A 24576-nucleotide genomic window follows, 5' to 3' on the forward strand; every position below is an offset into this window, starting at 1 on the left:
GTGATCATTGGCACTCTTGGTCATGCCGAAATGACTGTGAGCTTGAGATAGACGCCTAAACCAAGCTCGAGGAGATTGCTTGAGACTATACAAGGATTTTCGCAAGCGACAAACTTTAGATAGCTCCTCTTGAACAATAAACCCAGGTGGTTGAGTCATATATACCTCCTCCTCAAGGATGCCATTGAGAAAGGCATTCTTGACATCGAGTTGGTATAATGGCCAGTGACGAGTGGCAGCCAAAGCCATGCAGATGCGAACACAGGAGAGAATGTTTCATCATAGTCAATGCCATAGGACTGAGAGTAACCTTTGGCAACCAACCGAGCTTTAAGTCGATGAAGGGACCCATCAGGATGAACTTTAACTGTGAAGACCCACTTGCAACCAATTGCTTGTTTACTAGGAGGGAGAGGACAGAGATCCCAAGTTTCATTTTTCCACAGAGCGACATTTCCTCTTGCATAGCACTAAACCACCCTAGATGTTGCAGAGCCTCTGCCACATTCTTAGGAACAGAGTAACTGTCAAGACTGGCAGTAAAGGCACGGTGATCAGTGGATAAGGCTGCATAGGTACAAAAGCGATTGAGGGGATATCTGGTACAGGTGCGTGATTCTTTGCGAAGGACAATAGGAAGATCGTGATCTGAGATATGAGGTGGAGGGCTAATGGTAGGAATTGATGGACTAGATGATGGAGGGTCAAGAGCTTGTGTAGGGGATTGTGTAGATTCGGTGGTAGGGTCAGGTTCAGAGTCAGTGGTTGGGTCAGGTTCAGATTTAGTGGTTGGGTCAGGTTCGGATTCAGTGGTTGTTGGGTCAAGTGATATATGTAATGTCACAGGAGATGCACAAGTCTCATGATTCTGCATAGTCTGGACAGAGTTAGTACCAACATGGTGTTTCTTACCCCTTCGTATATACCAACATGGTGATACCAAGTATACTTTTGTTACCAGTTATATGATCAGTAGCACCTGAATCAACAATCCATGATGGTCTTGATGCTACAAAACAATTGGAGATCATACTTGAATGGGCTAAAGTAGCCCTTGGAATCTGAGTTTGAGAGGTTATGTCAGTACGAGTGAAATCCAACTGCTCAAGTTGCTGAACAATTGTGGTAACTTCATTTAAAATGGAGCGTTCGCAGGGTGATTGATCGACAGGGGCCACCTGAGCACGAGGGAGTGGAGAACCTTTGGGGCGCTTCGAGCAGTCCCACTTCATGTGACCCCACTCTTTGCAATAATGACACTGCACATTTTTCAAGCACCTAAAATCTGATCAATCTCCATTAAAATCTAGAGTTTGAGAGCGATGTGAGAGAGCGGTGGTTATGTGGTAAAATCGGATCACACAACTTGCAAATCAGATCTGGACTGATCAGAGCTACAGTAACACGCAGTGCTACAGTGCTCGGAACAGTTGAACGCTACAGTACGTTAGATGAACAGTTTTCTACAGTACATCACTGCTACAGTGCGGCACTACGAAATAGCGGCAGCTAGGATTTGATCCTGATCCGGACTCTGATACCATGAAAGTGGAAATTTCTGTATTTTCTAATAAATCATTCTGTACAAATATATAGACAAAAAGAAATCTAGAATAGGAAATAACAACTATTACTTAATTTCAGCTATTATTACTATTATCTCTTTCCTTTAACAAATACTATTACGAAGTGATGAATTTTTATTATGGCAAAAATATCAGCATTCTAAAATGAATGATAATTTATGAACTTCTCTCCAATAGATCATACAGAACATCCCAACTATATAAAATTAAAATAGAAAGAACATACATAACTTAAAATTGTCCAGGCTTTTGTTTTCATCTTCTAAATTGATCAGAGTAGCTGCGAAATGGCATCCACCAGTAGAATATTCTTCAACACCATATCGCGAGCTGGTAATACCACCAAAAGTTCCGTCTTTTGAATCTTTTGCTTGTCTTAACACATCAGTCAGATTTTTCTGAAGCAACAGTCCGAAATTCATATATCAATTGCAAAACTGCTGTTGATCTTTTGCACATGACTCTTCGAAAAAATGCTCATCTCATCAAATCTCAATCTATTTTCTTTTTTCAAAAGAATTAGGAACTTTGTATAATACATTGCATATGTAAAATCAATCTTCAGGCACAGTATCTTGGTCATAAATTTCCATATCTGGAGGGAAAACAGTATCGAAAATGACCCGTGCAAGTACATATCTGACTTCAGGAAGAGTTCCATTGAGTAGATTCCGGTAATTTATCTTTTCATCAGATTTGGGAACAAAATTATTTTCCCTTCTTTTCTGGATTGTGCAATCAAAGATACGGCAAACCTCTTGGTAAGCTGGGAATGATATAAATACCTGAAATACAGATATGTTAAGATTACATATTAGGTTCCCACTTAGTCCTGAACGAGCATAGAATGCATGTATATAAATATATGCAATGGATATGTCTGGTAAAGAACTGGCCAGTTACACAGAACAATAGATAAAAAAAATTTTGGAACATAGACCTGCTATAATTATAAGTGTTGCATTAATAACCATGATTTGCAGTAGTTGCCCAAAAATAATTATTACTGACATGTCCTAGTGTGGTGTTACGAAAAACTAAAAAAAAATTATTCTGTGATAAATTCAGTAAATTCAACCTTCTTCTAAAACACACTAAATCTTATATTGGCACCATGCAAAAACTAGTTCTGTCATAATATCTTCCTTTTAGCTAAAATGGTTCCGTCTAAATCAAATTCCTGTATCAGTTTCTTTCTTTTCTCTGAACGTAATAAAATCACCCATTAACTGAGAAAAAAAGGTTGTATTACATGACGAGCTTAGCAAAGAACACTAAGATTTTTCCCATTTGATCTAAGAGTTTCTTTTAGTAATAACAAGTACCACACATCATAAAAATCATGGATAGCTCCAGAAAACAAAGATAAATAAATATAAGGCACTTCTAGTAAAGGATGATGTTGATACCAACTGGTAACTATTGAAGTTACCTTGTTTGTCAGCATGTGTCAACAAATGGTACTTACAAGATTGGAAGAAGGAGCTTGAGGGTACATAGACATGGCCTCAGAGACGAAGTAGGGGTCAGTCATGGAGCTCAAGGAAGACTCCATGGAAAGTGCCAGGTCCCGCACTTCCCTTTCCAGATCCTCATCAGAATCCAGGTCCACAGGCCTTCCAGAAAGTTCTGGAAAGGTGGGATCATGGGGGTGGCATATCTTCCTTGCAGTGCAAAAGGCTTCCTCCATGTTGCCACCATTGTAGAGAGCCAGTGCGAATGCAGCCACAACCATTGGGTCACGCGCCTCATTTGCCAGTGCATCATGGAATGCAAACACCGCTATCCTATTATATTACATGTGAACTTTTTACATTTTGATTGATTTGGTTTCAGTTCCATTTCATACTTCGAATTGCAATGCATTCATTTGGGCTTAATTAGTGTGTGCATGTATATAAACTTCACCTGAGTGTATGAAGCGTGCTGTGTATACAAGAGTTGTGTATGACTGTATCAGTAGAAGTTTAGAATGTGCAAAGAGGTTTGTGCATATAAAAGATCCTGTGCACGTTGTGTGTGTGTGTGACAAAAATATGAAAGAATGATAATATATACAAATCTCACCATAAACTGCAGTGACAAGGCCGATCAGGCGCAAGAAGCCTATCCAGGGTAGTAAATAAGGCCTACAAAGAATAAGCTTGAGTATATAAATGGGATACAATATATACAAGTTATACTGGGCACTACAGCTTTAGATGATAAGATAGTTATTTCTGAAGCCCAAAATATCATTACTGCTGAAGGTGATAACAGCAATACACCATACTGACAAGGAGTTTTACTGGTCAGTAAAGAACTGGATTGGCTTGCGAAAAATGTTTTGACCTGAGTCGATTTTGACTAGCATATTTCATGCATAACCATTTTTTTTTCCAACTTGCCTACAAATTTGAAGGAAACATGGGTATAATACCAGATGGCAATGGTAAACTTCCAATCTCACCGACAATGAGAAATACAAACAAGGCTAAACATACCAGCAACATGTTGGTTCTTTTGTCCTTTCTTCTAAAACGAAGTGACACAAAATATGCAGCCTGCTCACAGAAAATAGCAACCAACAAATAAGTAAATTATTATTAACTAACTAAATAAAAATAAATGATCATTTGTGGCTACCTGAATGGGAAGTAGAAATTCCAAAAGACCAAATCTCCAAAGTAGCCTTAGTGAATGTTCAGCTGATCCATAAGCAAGCATGTAATTCATTTCCATTATTATTCTACCCTGCATATAAAGAGGTAAATGGCCTAGATTAACCACCACAATACATCCAAAAGAAAAAACAAGTATCCGATGGCAAATAAAGGTTTAAGAGTTCATCAGAGCACTCCACAGTTCTGCCTTTCAGTTGAGTTCGCCTCAGTTTTAGAGTCTTTTTCAGGTTTGGTCATTTAAGGTGGATCATAGTCAAGTTTGAAATCAATCATTTTTTTGTTGGCTGTCTTGGGTCCCTTGAATATCAAGTAACCCTTCATGTTTCAGGACAGCTCAAGTATATTTGTGAAAAAACTATATATTTAACGGTTGACGCTTCAAGGAAGTCATTTCTGGACTAAACCAGTTAAGATATGTTAGTGTAAGAAGTCCATTTCAGGTTTCATGTAGTTATAAACTTTCATTCGACTTCAAGCCAGGTACACTTTTTGAAATGTAATGCAAATATGTCACATCTTTGTTCATTCAGTTTAGTCTTACACTTTTTGGTTGGATTGACTTTTGGGTGGTGGGTTTAAGTGGGATTTAGGTCAAATCAGATTTTGGCAGTTCTATTTGCAAAAAATATAAAGTAAAGAATGACATCATACAAGATAATACAATACCTTGTCAAGCCTTACGATAGAGCTCGCAAGATCCTTCACAGCACTTGCTGTCTCTCTTGAGAAGCTGAAACCCAGCCGAGCTGCTATTCTGATGGCACGTAGAATCCGAGCTGTTAATAATCACACCATTAGAACTAGTAGATATATTAGCATACTTTAGAAATAGTTTTGCTACCATTTTTATATCCAACTAGAAGGCAGAAGCAGTTCTGTTTCAGTTTTGAAATGAACAAGTTGTTTCAGGCAAGAACACTTGTTATTCTAGTTCGGTTTGCTTAGAACTAGTCGTACTTTAGCTTTGATTTTTTTCAGTTCATTTTGATTGGCTGATAACCAAGAACCTAATAAAACAAATATAGGATATATTGTATCAGATTAAGATATGATGATGATGTTCATTCAAGGTTGACCAATTGTTGAATTTGGAGACAAGAACTCAAGGCTCCTAGATAGATTGATGAACGGTAGTGAACTCGAACAACTGTATGTGCCACTCCCAAAGCAAGGAAAATTAAAGTGTGCACATAACCTTACTTGACATATTTATAATTTGGTCCAAAGCATTCTTTGGTTCAATTCAGTCTCCCTGTACTGTTTGCATGTCATATAGGCTGAACATTCTTGTAACTTATTTGATTCAATTCATAACCTCATTTGGCTTGGTTCAGTTTCCCTTTGTGAAATGAACAGACATTTTAGTCGAATCAATGCTCAGCAATATTTGGTGCAAACTCTCTATATTTTAAGAATTAGAACTCAAAGAAGAAGAAAAACTGTGATCATACCACAATCTTCTTGGAATGAACTTCTGGCAGGAAGCACTGTCCTAATCTATTTTAAAGAAAATTCTCAATCAAAAAACTTAAAAAGTAAACAGTTGAGGTCAAGAGTTTAACTGAACCTACTTTAAAGAAAAAATTCAATCAAAAAAGCTTAAAAAGTAAACAATGAGGTAAGGACAAGGAAATTAAGGAAACATAACAAAAAAATGAAGGAACACAAACACACCTGGCCTTTTTTTATGTCATTCAGGCCACCCAGGTAGTCATACACTTTATTTGAAAAGGGATTAAACATCAATCTACCCACAAGTAATGAAAGAGAGGTATTAGTATATACAATTATTTTGAAAGCTAAGCTGAGGAAAAGTGTTAACAAAATATTTTACCCATTTATGGTGAAGTCTCGGCCGAGGCAATTTTTCCACCGGATAATATCTTGTTTGTCGCAATTAGGAAATTTAAGGAATCTCAGTTTGCTTTCTGATTTTTTAACATTAGTGTTGAAACTTGAAACCTGAGAGAGAGATAGCATTACTTGATCAGATAAATTTTACCTCTAAGAAAGACTAGGTGCAAAAAAATAGTAAAATGAAGTACCAAGATAACCCAAGCAGTCCCACAATTGTGCAATTAAATGCCCCATCAGCTAAGTTAACAACGCATTACACAATTAGGTGACAACTATGCAAAGTTCTCCCCTGTTTGATGATATTATCCTCAAATTAACCTCTATTGGGCACAACAAACAAGACAATATGAACAGAATAACTGAAAAACTAGACACTAAGGTTGCTCTTTATTTTTCCTATTTTTTTAGTTGGGGATAGGGAGCGGCAGGAGATGCAGGTGCAAACCTCTATAAGGGTTTTATTGATATGAACATGGCATATTGGAAACCGTCTCCCTACGATCAGACAGTCTTTAAAAGCGCTCTTTACCTGAATAGATGACATCACAAAGAAAACAAAAGAAAAGCATCTTAATACAGGACCACACAATAACAATGGCACATAATTTAACATTTAGAAGAACTTTGATTGGAAATAGCATACAAAATTACTTGGCAAAAAACAGTGTATAAATTTGTTTCATCCAATGCATGATGTCCAAACAATTGGTTAGCTTAATACCAGAGACCATATACAAATTAAAGTAAAGAGAAGAAAACAAAACCTGTATAAGATCAGCAGTTGTTATAATATCAAAATCCTTTGGAGTTCTCTTCATTATGAGATCTCTTACACAGCCCCCAACTAAGTATACGTCATAACCTAATTCACAGAATTTTAGTTGAGATAAAAAGATAGTTTAGCAAAAAGTAGGAAAACCAAAATGGAAATATAGATACCAGAAGCCACCAACCCTTTTTTTTAAGCTGCTTGAGAACGGAGTGTGTCGGTCCAGAGATCATAGAGGTGCGAATTCCTAGTTCATCTGCACTCATCACTTTCAGATTTGAAAGCCCAGGCACTTCATGACCTTAAATGACAATTGCAATTACTATTTTTCACTATTTATTACTATTACTATTACTATTAATATAAGTATTACTATGAATATAAAAAGGGAGGCTGAAGTTTGAGTGTAAGTGCAGAAGCACTCACTGTCTCCATTAATGGAAGGAGGCGGAGCAGAAGAGGAGGGTGCATCGGGTGGAGGTTCCAACAAGGCGGCGCCGCCCGAGTACCGGCGGCGGTGTCTGGTGGAGCAAAGGGCGAATGAGGGACGGAGAGTGACTAAGGACGGATTCTTAGGTAGACCTCTGATTCTCGCCACAGCAGTGGTAAGCTCGAGTGGCCGTATCACCATTAGTGGAGCTTTAAACCCTAGCTCCTGTTCTGGGTGATTTTTTTAGCGAGCAACGGAGAGAAGCACAGGATAAGTCGAGATTTTTTTGCGCACAACTTTTTTTTAAAAAAAATTCCTGTTTCTTTTTTATTTTATTTTTGCGAATAACGGCTCGTAGCTGTCTTTTTTTTGTGTGTGAAAGGCTTGTCAGAGGAATTCATATCCCCTGCATTACCGGAACGTGTGTTGATTGATCTGGGCCGTCCGATTGAGATCCGCACTAATATTAAAGGGCCCCGAGCGTTATAAGTAGGTGGAAAAAACGTGCCATGTCGTGCTGTGACTAACACGCCGTGACTTTAGTCTCGTGCCGTCATGAACAGTGACTCGTGCCTTGCCGTGTCCAAACGTAACTGGTCACGTTTCTCACGTTTAACCATTTTTTCATAATTTAAGTTAGTTTCTTCAAGATTTGTCATTTGATTAAGACCTAACGGTCCTAATTACACGTGACTCGCGTGATTACGTGCCGTACCATGCCGTGATCGGATCTTTCGCGTGCCATGCCGTGACCAAAATGTCAAGGAGTGGTCACAGCACGTGACACGCAAGTCACGGCACGGAACAGTAACACGTGCCATGCCGTTCCGTACCGTAACCGTGTTGTTCCTTGACGGAGCCGGCTCTACCGTACCATTTTCTGACACTAGTTATAGGTGGGTCGGATTGATTCTGATCCTGATCTGACGACAGATATGCGTTAAAATCAAAAGATGCGGACTCTTGGCAGAGACTGTCAAATTGTGACTCGTAGCTATTGTACTCAGGGGCGGATCTACTGTAGCATAGGGAGGCAGCCGTTCCCCCTGGATTTCGAGTTTTAGTGGTGATCTATTGGTACCGATCGACTTTGTCTCTCTCTGAAAAAATTTTTGTCTCCCTCTGAATGTTTGATTTGTAATTCGGGTTAAATTTAGTGTTAAAAACAAAATAAATTTCTTGAATTATGATTGGTAATAGTAATTATAAGTTATAGGATCAGAAATAATAAGTCAGGGTATTGAAAAGTATAAGTCAAAATATTTTTTTTAATAGATTTAAATCCGATAAATTATTTAAATTTAATTCGATATTTTTTTTTGCTCCTCTCGGATGAAAATTCTGAGTGCACCTCTGCAAGTTAGAAACTTTTTGTTTAAAGAAGATTCAACTGAGTTTCGTTGTGATGCTATAAAACTTTTTGTATTTTTAATGGTAAAGAAAATTAAATGATGTGTACACGTGGCGTTCAGTCTTTTTCATCAAACGCTGCTTAACGTACTTTTGAGTCCGTTTAATATTGCTATGAATTTAATTTGCACGAATCTGAAAGTGGATCGAACGTTCCAACTCAAAAGATTCCCTTTTGAGTTATTGCAGAGGATACGAAGTCCTTAACTTTACAGTCTTGTCAAATTAGAGAATATTGACGTTCCATTTAATTTCCATAATCTACCGGACACTAGTTCATATATTTTAATCTGATATTTGTCATACTGGGATTAAAAGCAATTTATATTTATTATAGGAGGACAAATGTTGGATAAATTTAGTTGAATTACTTGGTAAAATCTATGCACGACATGCAAACACTTTGAATTTCTAGAATTTTTTTTAAGAGACAAATCTTAACAGTTTTGTATGAATTTTGACAAAATTTGATCATCAATCTTTTTTTATGTATGGTGCACAACAACAAAGATATGTAAAAAAATATCACTCTAAGAAAACCGCACAGCAAAAACCTCGTCTGTTCCACTTGATCACCTTGGAGACTCCGCTCCACCACTCCTCTATCAGATAATAAGAGATTTTAAAGCCGACGTTTTGAGAGTCGTCTGTCCGCTCTGCTTTTCCGCCTCACCCCGCCACCTCTGCCCCTCTCCTCGTTCGCCCGGTTCATTTTGACTCACCCCATTCGAGCGGATGACTCCGCCGCTATTCAATGCTTCGTCTCACGTTTTGAACAGATGCTTCCGTCCAACAGATCTAGCCACCGCTCGTCAGTCCATTTCGCCTTACTCCAACCAAGCAGGTGCTTCTGTTTAACGAATCTGGTCATTGCTTTTCGATCCGCTTCGACTCTGCAGGTTCGACTGAGGGTGCTGTAAATCCGCTCTGTTCGTGTTGTTGTGATTGTGGCCGATGATGATAATGATGATGTGTTTTCTTCTTCCTCTTTCCTCCCCTCTCCTTCTGTCTCTTTCCACTGTTGTGGCCTCCTGTGAGGTGATTGTCCTGGTCCAATCGACTCAGTTTTTTGTCTGGTTTGATTCAGTGCCTCCTCGGCTGAGTGGTGACTGTCCTGGTTCAGTTGATTCAGTTCATTGTTCGGTTTGATTCAGTGCCTCCTCGGCTAAAGTGGTGACTATTTTGGTCTAGTCTGCTTTAGTACCTAGTCCAGTCTAATTCAGTGCATCTCAGGTGCGCACTCTTCTAGGCGGTGTTGACAAAGATGTAGTCACACTTGCTCTACTACTACGTTTGCATATCAAGAGAAGAGAATGAATAAGCCAATTAACTTGCTAGTATGGCGCAAACTGAACATTTCGCAACTACTGATTTTACTTTTCCTCTTCTCTTTAATTTTTAGCAGTGAGAGATTTTAGAAGTAGTTTAGTGTATAGGATACTATTTTTGTGTAATAAAAATATCTATGCTGAAATATGCTTGTAATTTGCTCTGATATTAAATGAAATCGCTTAAGGCTTACAACCAAATAAAAAAATATCTGTAAAACCTTCTACTATTTCTTATCAACTTAATGATGTTTTCTCTCAATCTCTAAATTAGAAATGGTTCTCTAAAAAAATAATAATAATAATAATAAAATAAACAACAATTAATTAGAAAAACAAGGCTGCTGGATTTTACGCCTGTCAGTTGTTTAGCTCTTGTCTATTTTAAATTATGAGCCCACAATCATCTGCAAGTCTCTTAGGATCCATTGGGCCAAGACTATAATTACCAATATATCACTTAAGTTATTAACATTTAATTAGGCCCATTACAATAATTGGGCTGGCCCAGAAAGACTCCAAAGCCTGCGCTATGTGGTAATGGTCAGGTACCAAGTACCAACAATGTAATTCATGATGAACCAACTATTGGATAATAGGTAAAAAAAAATGAAGGTGTATGTATCACGTTCAATTGGGCCAACCGCATATAATTTCTCCATTTAAAAATAATTCCTGTTAGGTTGCAGTTTAATTTATAATTCATATAATCAAATTAATTAAACAACCAATAAGTGTCAAATGTTGTGATGCCATGTTAGTGTCAGATACAATCCCAAGATTATTCCGTTTCTTTTTTTCGTTGTCAATAGGTGGTTGAGTGGCGTATATCATGTGAAAAATATTGTTCAAAACGCATCTATAATGCATTAATCAAACTCTATGATTGGCTATGAATTAGATAATATATGAAGCGCAAGCAAGCTTTGACCTTTCAAAAACTATGTATGTACATCTCCAGTAGACATCATAGGTTCTTGGTTTTATTTGGATGTTGCAACCATCAAACGGATGACCAGTCATGTATCATTTATTTGTGAAACAGACCCACTACTGGCTAGACATTCCAAAAGGGGAAGAGAAGGTGATGGTCAGTAGAGGGTCTGGCTCATTCCAAATCTGTACATTAATTTAATTATAATAATAAGATTATGTGTATAACCTGTTCTGGCAATAGATTCGTGCGTTCGGATCAGGTTGGTGTTTCCCTGTATATCAGGGAAAAATTAATTGTATCTGGTCCAGGTCATGTCAGGTCCGTCGATTTGGGATAGTAGCGAGTCTTGTCAGATGGAATTGATGGGTTGGTACAATAAAATATGAACAAGTGGTTTTTTTTTTTGAGTGCATGATGATGCATGCAATGTTTCTTCATTTTAATATACAGAGAAAGAATCGGTCTTCCAAGGAAGTTCATGAACTGGGGAAATAAATCTGCTGTTATTCCAATCCCAACCATTCAACTTCGTTGAGATTCGTGTATGAAAAAGTTTCTTCATTAAGATTCACGCATGGAAAACTTTGAATGGTTGAGATCAGAATAACATGATCCTGTTATTCCATTGGAATCACAGCAGATTTATTTCCATGAACAGGGCATAATGAAAATCTCAGATTTTAAATCTTTAATTAAAAAAAATGCAACTCTTTATTTTTTTTTTAGGTCAGTTTCTATTGGTTCAATGATTGGAGGCGGTGCCTATAATTGAATTTACAAAAAAAATAAAAAGGATCCTCAAATATACATGCATTTAAGTCAGATGTCGCTATTTTATTTCTAACTTGTGAGCCTACAACAGGAATTATTTATCTATAACTTGGAATGTGGAACATAGAAAAGATTCTCACCAATAATTATAATATTAATAATAAACATTTCTGAAAATCTAAATTAAAGAATGGTAGGAAGTACAATTCATTGATTTCATCACTTGTTTAGTACAATTCTTCCTTGCTTATCTCATCAGATGACATTAACAGAATGAAATGAAACAAAAACAATTGAGGGACGGATGCGCTAATTATGCAGGGGGGGGTCATTTCATGATTAGTAAATTTACCGAGCACGTGCGCATTAGTTTGTTATCCCGGCTTCGTTACAAAATGCCAAGGACGTAAGAATGCGCTTCACCGAGTGATTAGCTAATTATAAGTGTCGTGAGGAATCTAGCTAGACCTTCCTGCTGTATTGCAGTGTCATGATGTGGTCAGTTGCTGTCGAGAAGTTGTCAATCAATGGCGGCATTGCCTCTCTTGAGCACCATATGGTGTCTCGGACTTGTTGAAGAGTCAATATTGGAGGAAGAACATGGCCTCGGCACGAGATCTCTACCTGTTGTTTAGTCCAACAAGTAAAGAAGTTATTAAAAGAAGCATATTGTACAACATTTAATGTAGATAAATTTAGTTCATTTAGTGGAACACAGGAAAACTTTATCACTTGTATATGTAAACAACATTCACATTTAGTATATAAAGCTTCGGTAAATGTATATATGCCTTGAAATATTTAAAATGCAATTTAATATCTCCATAACTTGTTCATTTTGCGTGGTTATTATTCCAAATATTTGCCATCAACAATTGAAATTTACAATACAATTTGATACTGATAAATGAATAAAGAAAAGCCAAAGGCATGAACATAACTCCAGAGATGAGGAATTGCTGTGTAATTTTATCATGCATTTCAGCATATAATGTTTCAACAAATCCTCTGCTGCAGCAACAGCTTTGACACTTGCTTGGAAAAATTAATTTGAGAGAAAGTTAAATTGCTTATTCAGAAGCACAGATACACATGTAAACCTGACTCGTTGGTTTTGACTGTATGGTGGAATGGTAAGTAGATTACAAGCCAAGCAACAAATTAATTTTATTCAGAAAGCAAGCATGGTTTTGTGGCCAATTCTTGCAACTTGTAATGCATGTATGATGTGCTGCATCACCTCTAATGGGAAAATGATTGCACAAACTTTATTTCTTTAGATATATTGCACAAGGAATAATGTATGGATTGGTCCAATGTTTACTAATATTGGATAGAGATGTTTGATCTTTCTGTTTTGTAGGTGAAGTGTTTTCTTTAAAATTTATGTTCATGTTTGTTTTTTATTATAGCCACTTGAAAAATGAAAGAAAAACAATCTCATCACCTACCACTTGACTATCCTCCAAAACCTATGTACTAGTTAATTTTAACACTAGTGTCCTGTTTTGTTTTGTTTTGTTTTTTTGTAATGATATTGCAATCGATCATTGTACTCAACTTCTGTAAACACCATAAAAGAAAAGAAAAGGGGGGGGGGGGGGGGGCTAAGTGAGGAGGTATGTTCTGAGAAATTGCTTATTTAAAGAATTAAGAATCAGTTAAACAAACCTAACTTGCCAACAGGGTTTCCTAGTTAAAAAACAACAAAAGAAAAAGAATTTAATTAACTCATCATTGAGATATTTTAATAAACGTCCGAACCCCCCACAAATTCAGCAATTGGTCTAGGTATCAGTGTTTATTTTAATTGTTTGAAAACTCAATCATGGAGCAATCCCAAATTAATTTTATGAAGAATTACCTATAATTAAGAGCAAGTAGTGATGTGGGAATCTTAGACGATTATTTGTGACATTATAAGACGTGTCATGCACTTATAACATGTGTGTGTGTATAACACCTCATAGTAAAATGGCTATATATTTCTCCTAAAGCAATTTGTTCCCACCCTATTACCCAATGATTGGTTCCTGTTTTAGCTATTCTTTCTCAAATTTATTTTATTGTATGGTATATATGTGATTGCACACATGCAATTGTGATAGATTGATTCCCACTAAATGTTAATTCCTTCATTAATCCATTTTATTTCTCCAGACCCGGTCCAAGCATGCATACAGGTCTTCAAATTATTCATCTAAACCAAATAGGCTATTATGTTATGCATATTAATCCCACTTCTTCACACCTTAATTTCTTTAATAAAAATAAAAGAAAGTGACCGTCTAACGCTCGCCCAGGCATTTGTTTGAATACTCATCATGCACACACACACACACTTATTATAAGTGCACATAATTTGATCTGCTATATATTAGAAGTTCACATTTATCTTGATATCTTCTGTACAAAATTTCAATGCAGATAAAATGATGAATCATGGAAAACTTTATATAAATAATTTGAGGGTGCGATTACATCTCTAAATTTATAATAAAACTGCAAAAGAGAAAGTATACATGGTCAAATTATGTGCACTTATAATAAGTGTAGAGTCGATCGGTATCAATAAATCACCACTAAAACTCGAAATTCAGGGGGGGGGGGGCGACTGACCCCCCCTGTGCTACAGTAGATCCGCCCCTGCCCATATATCATTTCTATTTAAATCCATCACTATTAATTTGCAACAATTATTCTTTACGTTCTTTTATGGAAAAAATACAACTCCTGATAAAAAAAAAGTACGGCCATATACCCTTCATATCAGGACCTTCTAGAGTGGGAAAATGGCATGGCGGAGCCGGTTCCGTCACGGAACAGCACGGTTACGGCACGCCACATGTGTCAGTTGCGTGCTGTGATTCGCGTGTCCCGTGCCGTGACTATCTTTTGAAACTTTAATGGAACCAGCTCAGTAACGGCACGCCACGTGTGTCAGTTACGTGTTATGATTCGCATGTCCCGTGCCGTGACCATCTTTTAAAACTTTGGCACGACACGTCATGTGAAACATCTAGTCACAGCACGACATGTCACATAGTCACACGAGTCACGTGTAATTAAGACCATTAGATATTGATTAAATGGTGAATCTTAAATAAACTAAGTTAAATTATGATTAAATGATCATGCGGGTCACGCAAAGCACGTTTGGTCACGACATGTTTGGGCTCAACGTGACTCACGTGGCGTGACCATTCATATACCATGACTACCCCTGATATTTTAGTCACGTCACGTAAAAAATTAACTTGGTCATGGCACGAGACCAAAGTCACAGCGTGTTAGTCACGGCTGACACGACACGTGTCCTCTCCAAGGACTTCTATATTTGAAAAGAAAGTTTGGCCATATGTACTTTACGTTCCATCACAATTGACCCATATATCCTTTCTGCTTAAATCCATCACCATTTGCTACAATTATTCTTTACCTTCTTTTATGAAAAAAGATAGAAGTCTTGATAAAAAAATATTCGATTCTGTTTATAGAAAATATGAGTTTTCTTTCTTTGTTGTTTTCTTTTTTTGAGCAAAGATAACAACAATAACAACAAAATTAAAATACATAACAAAACCTTTGCAATAATTAGAATACTGAGGGTGATCGAGCTCTAAATATAGCATGAGAGAGGGAAGAGTATATATAGGAAGGACATAGATGTGTTGGGTAAGGATAGGGATATGAAAAAATCAAGTCGTGATTGGATACGTTACATAATGGCATGGCACAAGTATCGATTATGTATCGTGACTTGTGTGTCGGATGCTGTGACCACTTTCCAAAAAAATGATATAGTATGATACAACATGCCATCTAGCCTGATCACGACACAACACGTGACTAAATATGCAACACATTACCAAAATAATATAAAATCTATGTCATTATTTAATTCAAACAAAAATTCAAATTTCAGACATTATATTTATAACTATTGCTTTGCACTTAATAATTTTTAGAACATTATTTCTTTATTTTACAATTTTTAAAAATAAATATTTTTTCTTCCTAAAACAAACTTAAATTTAAAAAGAATAGTTAAACGCGATCAAATATAATCAAACGGGACCAGTCACATCACATTTGATTAAAAGGTAAGTTGATCATGACGCAATTAATGTGTGATGACCATTTCTCACGACAAAAATTTTACCTCTAGACAACTCAATGGAAAATCTACATGTATTTATACTACTTGCTCCCCAAAAAAAAAAAAAAAAAAGCCAATGGCTACTCGTTTACACCCAGATATTGAGATTAAAGATTGAGGTATTGTAAGAAAAATAAATATTAATTTGCTCTTCTCCAATCGATCCCTTCTCCTTCACATTTTTTTTTGGAGCAAGTAACATATGGTACTATTTATTCAAAATAGGTAACATATAAAATATTCCATTTCCTCTACTTCTCTCTCCTCCTTTTTACTACTGTGGAGCACAGTGTATTAGTTTGGTGTTATAACACTTATAGATAGCACCGACATAAATAATAAAAAACTATCAGCATTGGTGCTATAAATGATAAAGTATGAAAGAATAGAAAATTGGCATATAGGTTTGTCCAAGTGATGTCTCAATTAGTATAGGAAAAGGACTATTCCACTAAATGCCACTATGCTTATGTGAAAAAGGACCCACCAACTACCCTTGTACTTCCTACACAAATAACACCACATAATCCTTAGTCAATTAGAAGCTTTAATTTAATTTTACTGAACACTCAGAGATCACCCATTTACCTAAAAAATAAAAAATCTCACACCAAAGCGTCCCAAAAATAATTCAATTTATTTGAAATGAATATTTGACAAATTTTATGATGGAATTGTGGGTAAAAGCATAGCTAACACTGCATTTTAAGTTTAGAACAATTTCATGCAATCATACGTGTATTACTTTGATCCATTTAATTAGGAGCTAGAACAATTTGACAACTAGAAAACAGGAAGTGAAAAAAAGAAGAGAAAACATGTACCTACAATGGATGCGAATTATTTTATGATAATTCTTTATATATATATATATATATATAAAGATGAAGATCTAGTCTATTAACTTTTATTTAATGTAAAAAAAAAACTCTTATTCGGATTTCGAACCCACGGATTCTCACACGCTTTAAGATAATCCTATTACAATATTCTTATACATTATGCACACAAATGATCATGACTACAGGGAATTTACTACTTTGGCTGTTGGCACAATAAAATAACCCAAATTATTAATTTAAAGCAAATGATAATAACATATATATAGTGGGGGTGTTTTGAAGCATGCATGACATCTAATTATAGGAACGGTTTCCAACTGTGGTGCTATAATTTGGGAGAACTATATTGGAATTAAGGATTCTCGATGGGAAACTGAGATCAAAATTCAGCATCCTTGACATTTAAATCAATTAGGTATGCGTATGCCAATCGAAAGCGTCAAATTCTGATATATATGATAATTTCTGTATGGATAACATGCTCCTGCAAATGGGTATTGATATAGCAGGGAAAACAGACAGTACACTCCAAAGTAATCTATCTTTAAATTTGCTTTAGGGAGAATAAAACATATGAAGCAGAATGCCAACAAATTACAGGATGAGGCCCACGCCTGTGCATACCTCATTCTCTCCCTCTCCATTATTCTTTGGGTATCATCCTTTCCTCTCAATTAGTCTATTAACTTTATACTGTTCTCTACCATATTCTTATTTCTTTTTATAAGAAAAAGAACAAAAAATAACTGTTTTTAGTCCTAATGGACGTGGTCATGTTTGCTGAGAACATAGAAAAGTGACCACAAAATGTGGTCCTAGGGTAGCTCCATAAAAGAATATTGTTTAACCAATTGAAATAGATGGTTTGAAAGCAGGCATAAAAAAAAATGGCAGCAGTGCCCACAACTCCTTGTTTTTAGGACCTGATGAGCATCTTTAATCCCACCATGTCCATAATTATATATGCCCATAATTAAGTATTGCATTTGCAACTTAACACCCCATGCATGAGGGAGGGCATAAGAAAAGTGATCTTGGGGTGTGTTGTGTGTGCTGTTTGATGTTCTCCTCTGCACAAACTTAGGAATGATTCTTTTGCCTCATATGCGTGCAATAGATTGTCCCACATCCATGCATTAGTTTTTCTTTATTTCTTCCAAAACCAATCATATGCACATAGAGTTATTGTCTCGTGCATCTAGACTTTGGGTATTATGGGCCCATTAATATTCTCACAAAGTGCACCACTAAAAGGCCTAAAGCCATATATTGACATGCCTCCTCTAAACACAGTTAATTTATCCTATGCTAGGATTTTAAGCGGTGAATTTTTCATGAGGTGGAACCCACGAACGCATGATCAGCAAACAAATTCTTATCAGTTGAATTTAATACGTGCTATTATTATTGAGTAGTATTGAAAATGAAATTCAGCAAGTTGACATAAGATATAGTCACTAATGTGTAATGTGTATGCAAATTATTTGATTGTGTAGACCATGACCCAATTAATACTAGAGTACATGACTATACTATACATGCTTATATATACCTTAGTTTTCAATAACAAATCACCAATTAATGTCATTTGGAATAAACTATTAAACAAAATTATGAGCATGATGATGATATTCTATTAAAGTTATCCTCTTATAATTTGTTTTTGCTACATGATGCTACATGCATCTAATAGTCTAATATATAGTAAGACATCATCATTATATGAAGAAGAGGTGGGGAAGAAAAGATTAAGTTATTATTTAGAACACTTGTGCAATTGGAACATCATAATACAATATTAGACAAGGATGGAATCTTTGATTACTGCAGCACTAATGACTTTTAAAATATACATGGGCGGAATCTTTGATTAGTTCACAAGAAAAGAATAATGCACCATTTGTTATATAAGCCCTCTAATCATGAGGAACTTAAACTACAATACATATATAGATGTGTCAAGGAAAAGATAATTGTCAGATCAGATAAATAAAGAAATAGTATATATAATAATGATCACCACCACCTATGTATTCAGGACCCTAATATTAGAATATTTGATTGTATAAGAATTTGACAGCTGTCTACATATTCTGGCATCTGTAGGTGGCTTTGGAGATATCTATGTTTCTATATGAAGCCTATAATGGTCCCCCGTATGTTCCCAAAGAAAGACCAACTAAAGTACTAGTCAAGTAAAGAAATTAATGTCTATTTCAAGTAAAACTTCACCCTTAACAAATGGACAACTTTTTTTTTCCCATATTATATAATAAAACTCGCCATATAAAGATCATCTATACTAGTTTTAAAATACTGCTCCAAAGTTGGTACTATTGTTAATCATGTTGAGGTTGTAAATGCATGTAGCTTGTATCGTTTTGTGTATGCATGTGTGTGTGTTTTGGTGAGCGGGGTGTTGAACTTACAGGAACAACTGATCCAGATGACATGGCATTAAATGCATTTAGGCAGGGAAATCAATTAATAATCAAAGAAGCTTCATCAGTACTACAATTATAAGCTATAACCTTAAATTTGCAAGCAGTAAATCGAAGTTGATTCAAATTTAAGTACATCTAGTGGTATTTGTGCTAGCTGCAGAACAGTTTTACATTAAGGAGTCATTAATGAAAATGAAAACAGAGACTAAATACTATACTAAAAAGGAATAAATAATTGGAGAAACAAAAATACAATCAGATACATTTGATGATCCTTTTAGCAGCTTCGTGTATATATAAGACATTGTACTAATTATCTTTTGAAAAAAACAAATGAATGATGAATGAAAGGCTATGGTTTGAGAAGGTGAAAATGGTGACTACTGCCCAAAAGCGTTTGTTGGATCTGTGAAGTCTTTCTGTGCTTCTCTCTCACTCAGATTCTAATATTTTTTATATAGCTGCAACTCTTACAAGAAAATATAGAGAGTATTTAATTCTTCATATTGTTAACTAAGTCAAAATAGAATAGGATATAGGTACAAGTTCTAACTCTTAAAATTCTGGACTTCCATTCAAAATAAATTATATATATATAGTACAAAAGAGTATATAGCTTATTTACAAGATACATATTGACTTTTTATATACCTAAAACTCACTAAATATGTAGCAAGTTGGCACTCCTTGTAACCCACGTCCCGTACCAATCACAAACTTACTTTTCCCAAGGTATTCTAAATTCACAGTACTAACACCTGTATGTATTTTGCAAAATATCTCTTCTTGATGTTGGCATGTGAATCTAGCCGGCCTATGTATGTGACGCTTGAAAGGGAGAAGAACATAGAAGCCGAAGGAGAAGAACAAAACATTATTGATGGACCTTAATCCTAGATACCAAGCTACACTAAAAACCTATAAAATTGCAGCAGGTATATTATTATATACGAAATTTGTGAGTACATGGTGATATTTACTGTCATTTTTAACATATCAAATTCATTATCAGACATTACTGCTTGAAATGTTTTATAGGTGATATATAATTTTCAGACATTATCAAATTCATTATCAGACATTCCTTTATTTTGTGATATATAATTTTCAGCTTTCCGTACATTACTGCTTGAAATGTTTAAACTAATTCCAAGTTAATTAAACATGATACATCCTTTCCTCCTCCACAACTTTCTACAATAGAGGAAATATTACTGTTAATTGTATGTCTAAGAATCATATATTTAAGAATGGAGAATTACACGTCTGACTCTCTCTCTAGTTAATTGTATGTCTTATTTACGGACACCAATTTGTTCAAAATTAATTTCCAAAAAAGCATGTGCAAATCAGACCTATTAGCACACGGTTAGTATTATAAATTATAGGTAGTTTTTTAAATGTATAAAACTCATGCAACTTATGCACAACGGATTCCTATATATGATCTCAACCTATATATATATGCACGTTTATTCACCTATACATACAAATATCTTTGATGTTGATGTAAGGTGTATTAATGTTTCTCTGTGTGTGGCTCTTTCTGTGTTAGACCAACTATTGCATTGTGTTAAATACGTTGAGTCAAAAAAAATTACATATTGAATATCTTTTCCACTTTCATATATATTGAACATATAGAAATTAAATAATTAATAATGTATCCCAGTAAAAAGTTACTTTGCTATATTATATAGTCTGGAAATGTGGAAATAGTACCTAGTTTATATTTGTTATAAAATAATGCATATATATAATATAGATAAAAGGAAATAGATCCATATGATTACAGTTGCAAGGGCACTTGCAGGCAGCCAAAACCAGACCTATAAGCTATTGAGTGGAAATAGAAGCAAAATCTAGAAGTCATAATGAAGGAGATCCATTTGACTGATGGAGATAGATGGAGAGAGAGACATAGAGAGACATAGAGAGACATAAGAGCAAAAAAGAGGGAAAGGAGCAAATTCTCTCCCTATAAATCCATTTTTAAGAGATTGCTGGTGCATTACTTTCAGTCATGGTAGGTGATGTATATCCTTTTTTAGGGTTTCTGTCACAGATATAGCTAAAAGAAAACATTATAAATAAGGTCTATAGCCTGAGCAGCATGAGAAAACACACAAAAATTATATATCACATAGAATAAAATATATAAATTAATGAAGATATCAATCAACTTCATATATATTACGTCCTCTTTCAAAAAGCTAAATAGTTAGTACAGATATGAGTCAAATATCACTATTCATAAATATTAATTTCTTTGAATAAATCATTAGATTAAATGTACTTGGTGATATAAAAAAAAAATGCTAGTCAACATAGTTTCCCCTTCTCGTTCAGTTAGATATATATATATGTGTGCAATGATCCATTTTAAGTTAATAAACTTTCTATGACAGACTATTATTAGAAAATTATGCGGTAATAATATATTTATCCAAACTTAAAATATTAATGTACACGGTTGAGAAAACCCACACTTTTTAACAGTAGTAGGGAACCTAAACATAAGAACATAATCATCAGGTGAAAAGAGAAAAAGAAAAAGAGTAATGATGGTACATTAAAGGCACTAATTACTGCCTAAGAAACCACATGTCACCACTGATAACTAACATCCTAACCAACAAAGCAAGCGCAAAAACCCACTAACCTTCGTTCGCTCTGAAGGGCATATATGCCCACTTGGATGCAAACACCATACCTTAAATAAGTTACTGAAAAAAAAAAAAAAAAAAAAACAAAGGTCTAGTCCCAAGAACAAACCTCTTTTTGGCCTTTCACCAACCATTATAGAGAGAGAGAAGAAGCGAAAGGAAACAAACTATGCAGCTCCAAAACTAAATCTATGAGAAATCGACCTATCGACTGCACTCCTATTGGTCCCCTAAGGGCTAAGGCTTCTAACTATAGTACATCTCTTCTTAATACGTATATTTGCTTGAAAACGCGCGTTTTGTCGTCGATATATGTATTTCTGTGTTGCCTAATTAGTTCATTGATTATTTTTTCTTCACCATTAATAGGCAAAAAAGATTAAAACACCTTAAAGAGTTGATGAGAAATGAGTATATATATAACAAAAGTGTTACCTCTGATTCGTCCGTAAGTCCAAGCTTGTTAACAAGGTACTTTATCAACAATCTAACTGTGACCCTTCCATCCCTACACACACACACACACACACAAAAGGAACCAATTAGAAATACATTAATTAAACAAGCTTAATATGGAACAAAAAAATAGAAACATGAGCTAAGAAAAATAAATTCTACATACTTTATCCTCAGGTAGCTCTTGGTTATCTGAGGCAAAAATGTATCTGTTCTTCTGCACCAAAACCAACAAATTTCAATAAGCAAATTTAAACAGCAAACGTAAAAACCAAAACCACATATCAGTTTATTATAATGTCTCTGAATCATTTAAGACAAAACGTATACAAAAGAAAATAAAAATAAAAAATACCATTGTATTTAAACTCACTGGGCTTGCAAATTAGTTTGAAGTTTGAACCAGATGCCGATCAGGGGCCGCACCGGCGGTGGAAACATCACATGCATCTCGCCACGGTAGACGTGGTTCACTGGCCCAATACCTGCTCCTCTCCCAATACCTTGGTCCATACTCCACATGGACCGGGCCCAAGGAAGTGGTGGCCTAACCATCAGCATTGGTGTCCCTCCTTGAATCATCGGATGGCCTAAACTGCCCGAACCTCGATTTGATGGCTGATTTTGTGCCACCAGTTGGTTGAACCTAGTTTCTTCATTTGATGAAGCGATGTTTACTGTTGGACTCAGACCTAATTGTAGCCAATCTTTGGTATGACTTGTGCCTTCACCTTCCCCTTCTTCTTCCCCTTCTCCGTTACTGGTACCAGTAGTGGTACCGGGTTCACCAGCCATAGGTATGGGTCTCATGAGCATGAATTTCGCCGCGGCATGGCGGCTCCCGGTGCACTTCCACGCCGTCAGATGGCCCCAAGGTAACACAGGAAGATGACACGTGGCAGGAACGGTAAGCGATCCCTTGGTGGTTGTTGGATGAGAGCGAAATCTAGGAAGATTGTAGTTTCATGGAAGACCACTTTAAGAGGTGAGAGCGAGTCAAATTATTACTATTGGAGGAGATGGAAATATGTTTCTCTCGGGAGAGACGAGAGAGGAGAAATAAGGGGGCTTGCTATTAACTCTTAAATACACTGGTGACTGGTGTAGTGAAAAGGAAGAGGCGAGAAGATATTTATGTAATTTTGACTCTTTCAGTTTAGACATTTGCTAACGGGTAACCCGTGACCCGTTCCGGGTTACCCGTTACGGGTAACGGGTAGGACGGGTAAAGGGGTAGGTCGGGTACGGGTAAAACCCGTAACGGGTAGACGGGTAATTGGGCCAAAACCTATATCCGGTCCGTTTATTATCCGTACCCGTTGCGGGTTGACGGGTACGGGTACCGCGGGTACAGGTCCGGGTATCCGGGTACGGGTCCGGTCCGCCCGTTTTTTTTTTTTTTTTTTTCTGTTTTTTCTCTTTTTTTCTGTTTTTTTCAAAAAAATTCAAATTTTTTTGAAGCGAAACGGGTAGGGTACGGGTAACGGGTACGGGTATGCGGGTAGATGGGTACGGGTAACGGGTACGGGTATGCGGGTAGATGGGTACGGGTAGGCGGGTACGGGTTGGCGGGTAGACGGGTACGGGTACAACGGGTTATTTTTTAAATCATGTTATCCGGTCCGTTTATTACCCCTACCCGTCTACCCGTTTGTACCCGGGCAACGGGTACGGGTACCACGGGTAACGGATACGGGCCGGGCAAAACGGGTTTTACCCGTTCCGGGTTTAGCAAATGCCTATTTCAGTTATCGTTTAATTTCCAAGGTAAATTGGTATTGTTTTCCTATTAAACCCACGGAAAAAGTCTATTTACATATGTTGCTCTCTCCACAAAGTCTCAATGATATATTTTTATTCGTTTATTGGAATATATTTTTGATAGTAAGGTGGCAATTTATTGGAATATACAGTGGTATGAGCAAGATTTTTTTTTATCTCATCAGATATGGATAGAATGCGTATCCTCTGCATTAACTCAAAAGAGAATTTTTGAGCCGATTTTTTTATTAATAGAAAATAAAAATAAAAAAATATCGTGAAAGGGATCGTTTTGATGGAAAATCAAAATCTAGGAAAAAGTGGATGGTTTATACCGTCCAGCTACAGTGTTTGAACAGGATAAACATCCCGTCCAGATTAGTGCTCTACTAATCTCGCTAATCAGAAAAAAAAAATTTCCTTGGACGGGATAGATTATTCTGTCCAGCACTGTAGCTACGGTGCTGGACGAGATAATCTATCATGTCCAAGATTTT

The 24576-nt window shown here is 36.1% G+C and overlaps 2 protein-coding genes across 3 annotated transcripts; both read right to left on the reverse strand.

Annotated features, from left to right (window-relative positions):
* Positions 1-1682: 1682 nt before the first annotated feature.
* LOC144552210 (uncharacterized) lies at positions 1683-7613 on the reverse strand. Its single transcript, XM_078300355.1, has 13 exons — positions 7302-7613; positions 7060-7176; positions 6871-6968; positions 6552-6635; positions 6084-6211; positions 5924-5996; positions 5701-5746; positions 4916-5025; positions 4212-4319; positions 4070-4129; positions 3654-3715; positions 3055-3373; positions 1683-2371 (listed from the first exon to the last, which is right to left on the reverse strand). The coding sequence occupies exons 1-13, from the start codon at positions 7504-7506 to the stop codon at positions 2141-2143; spliced, it is 1641 nt and encodes a 546-aa protein (XP_078156481.1). The 5' UTR covers positions 7507-7613; the 3' UTR covers positions 1683-2140.
* Positions 7614-11834: 4221 nt separating this feature from the next.
* LOC144552211 (uncharacterized) lies at positions 11835-23369 on the reverse strand. Of its 2 annotated transcripts, none has more exons than XM_078300358.1 (4): positions 22692-23369; positions 22485-22535; positions 22298-22370; positions 11835-12375 (listed from the first exon to the last, which is right to left on the reverse strand). In XM_078300358.1, exons 1-4 carry the CDS (start codon positions 23132-23134, stop codon positions 12214-12216), a joined length of 729 nt encoding a protein of 242 aa, XP_078156484.1. In that variant the 5' UTR covers positions 23135-23369; the 3' UTR covers positions 11835-12213. The 2 variants fall into 2 exon arrangements, with proteins under 2 accessions (XP_078156484.1, XP_078156483.1); XM_078300357.1 differs by having other exon boundaries at positions 22485-22532; positions 22692-23366.
* Positions 23370-24576: the final 1207 nt, after the last annotated feature.

This window comes from Carex rostrata, chromosome 3 (genome assembly GCF_964058835.1).
Source record: "Carex rostrata chromosome 3, lpCarRost1.2, whole genome shotgun sequence".
Taxonomy (NCBI): Eukaryota; Viridiplantae; Streptophyta; class Magnoliopsida; order Poales; family Cyperaceae; genus Carex; species Carex rostrata.

Excerpts from the sequence above, each read along its gene's own strand:
- LOC144552211 (XM_078300358.1), bottom strand. The coding sequence starts at position 23,134 with ATGCTCATGAGACCCATACCTATGGCTGGTGAACCCGGTACCACTACT. Across the intron at positions 22,536-22,691 it reads CAAACTAATTTGCAAGCCCA|AAGAACAGATACATTTTTGC; the intron begins GTGAGTTTAAAT and ends GTTTTGGTGCAG. Across the intron at positions 12,376-22,297 it reads GACTTACGGACGAATCAGAG|GTAGAGATCTCGTGCCGAGG; the intron begins GTAACACTTTTG and ends ACTAAACAACAG.
- LOC144552210 (XM_078300355.1), bottom strand. The coding sequence starts at position 7,506 with ATGGTGATACGGCCACTCGAGCTTACCACTGCTGTGGCGAGAATCAGA. Across the intron at positions 5,747-5,923 it reads ATGACATAAAAAAAGGCCAG|ATTAGGACAGTGCTTCCTGC; the intron begins GTGTGTTTGTGT and ends TCTTTAAAATAG. Across the intron at positions 2,372-3,054 it reads AAGCTCCTTCTTCCAATCTT|GTATTTATATCATTCCCAGC; the intron begins GTAAGTACCATT and ends TCTGTATTTCAG.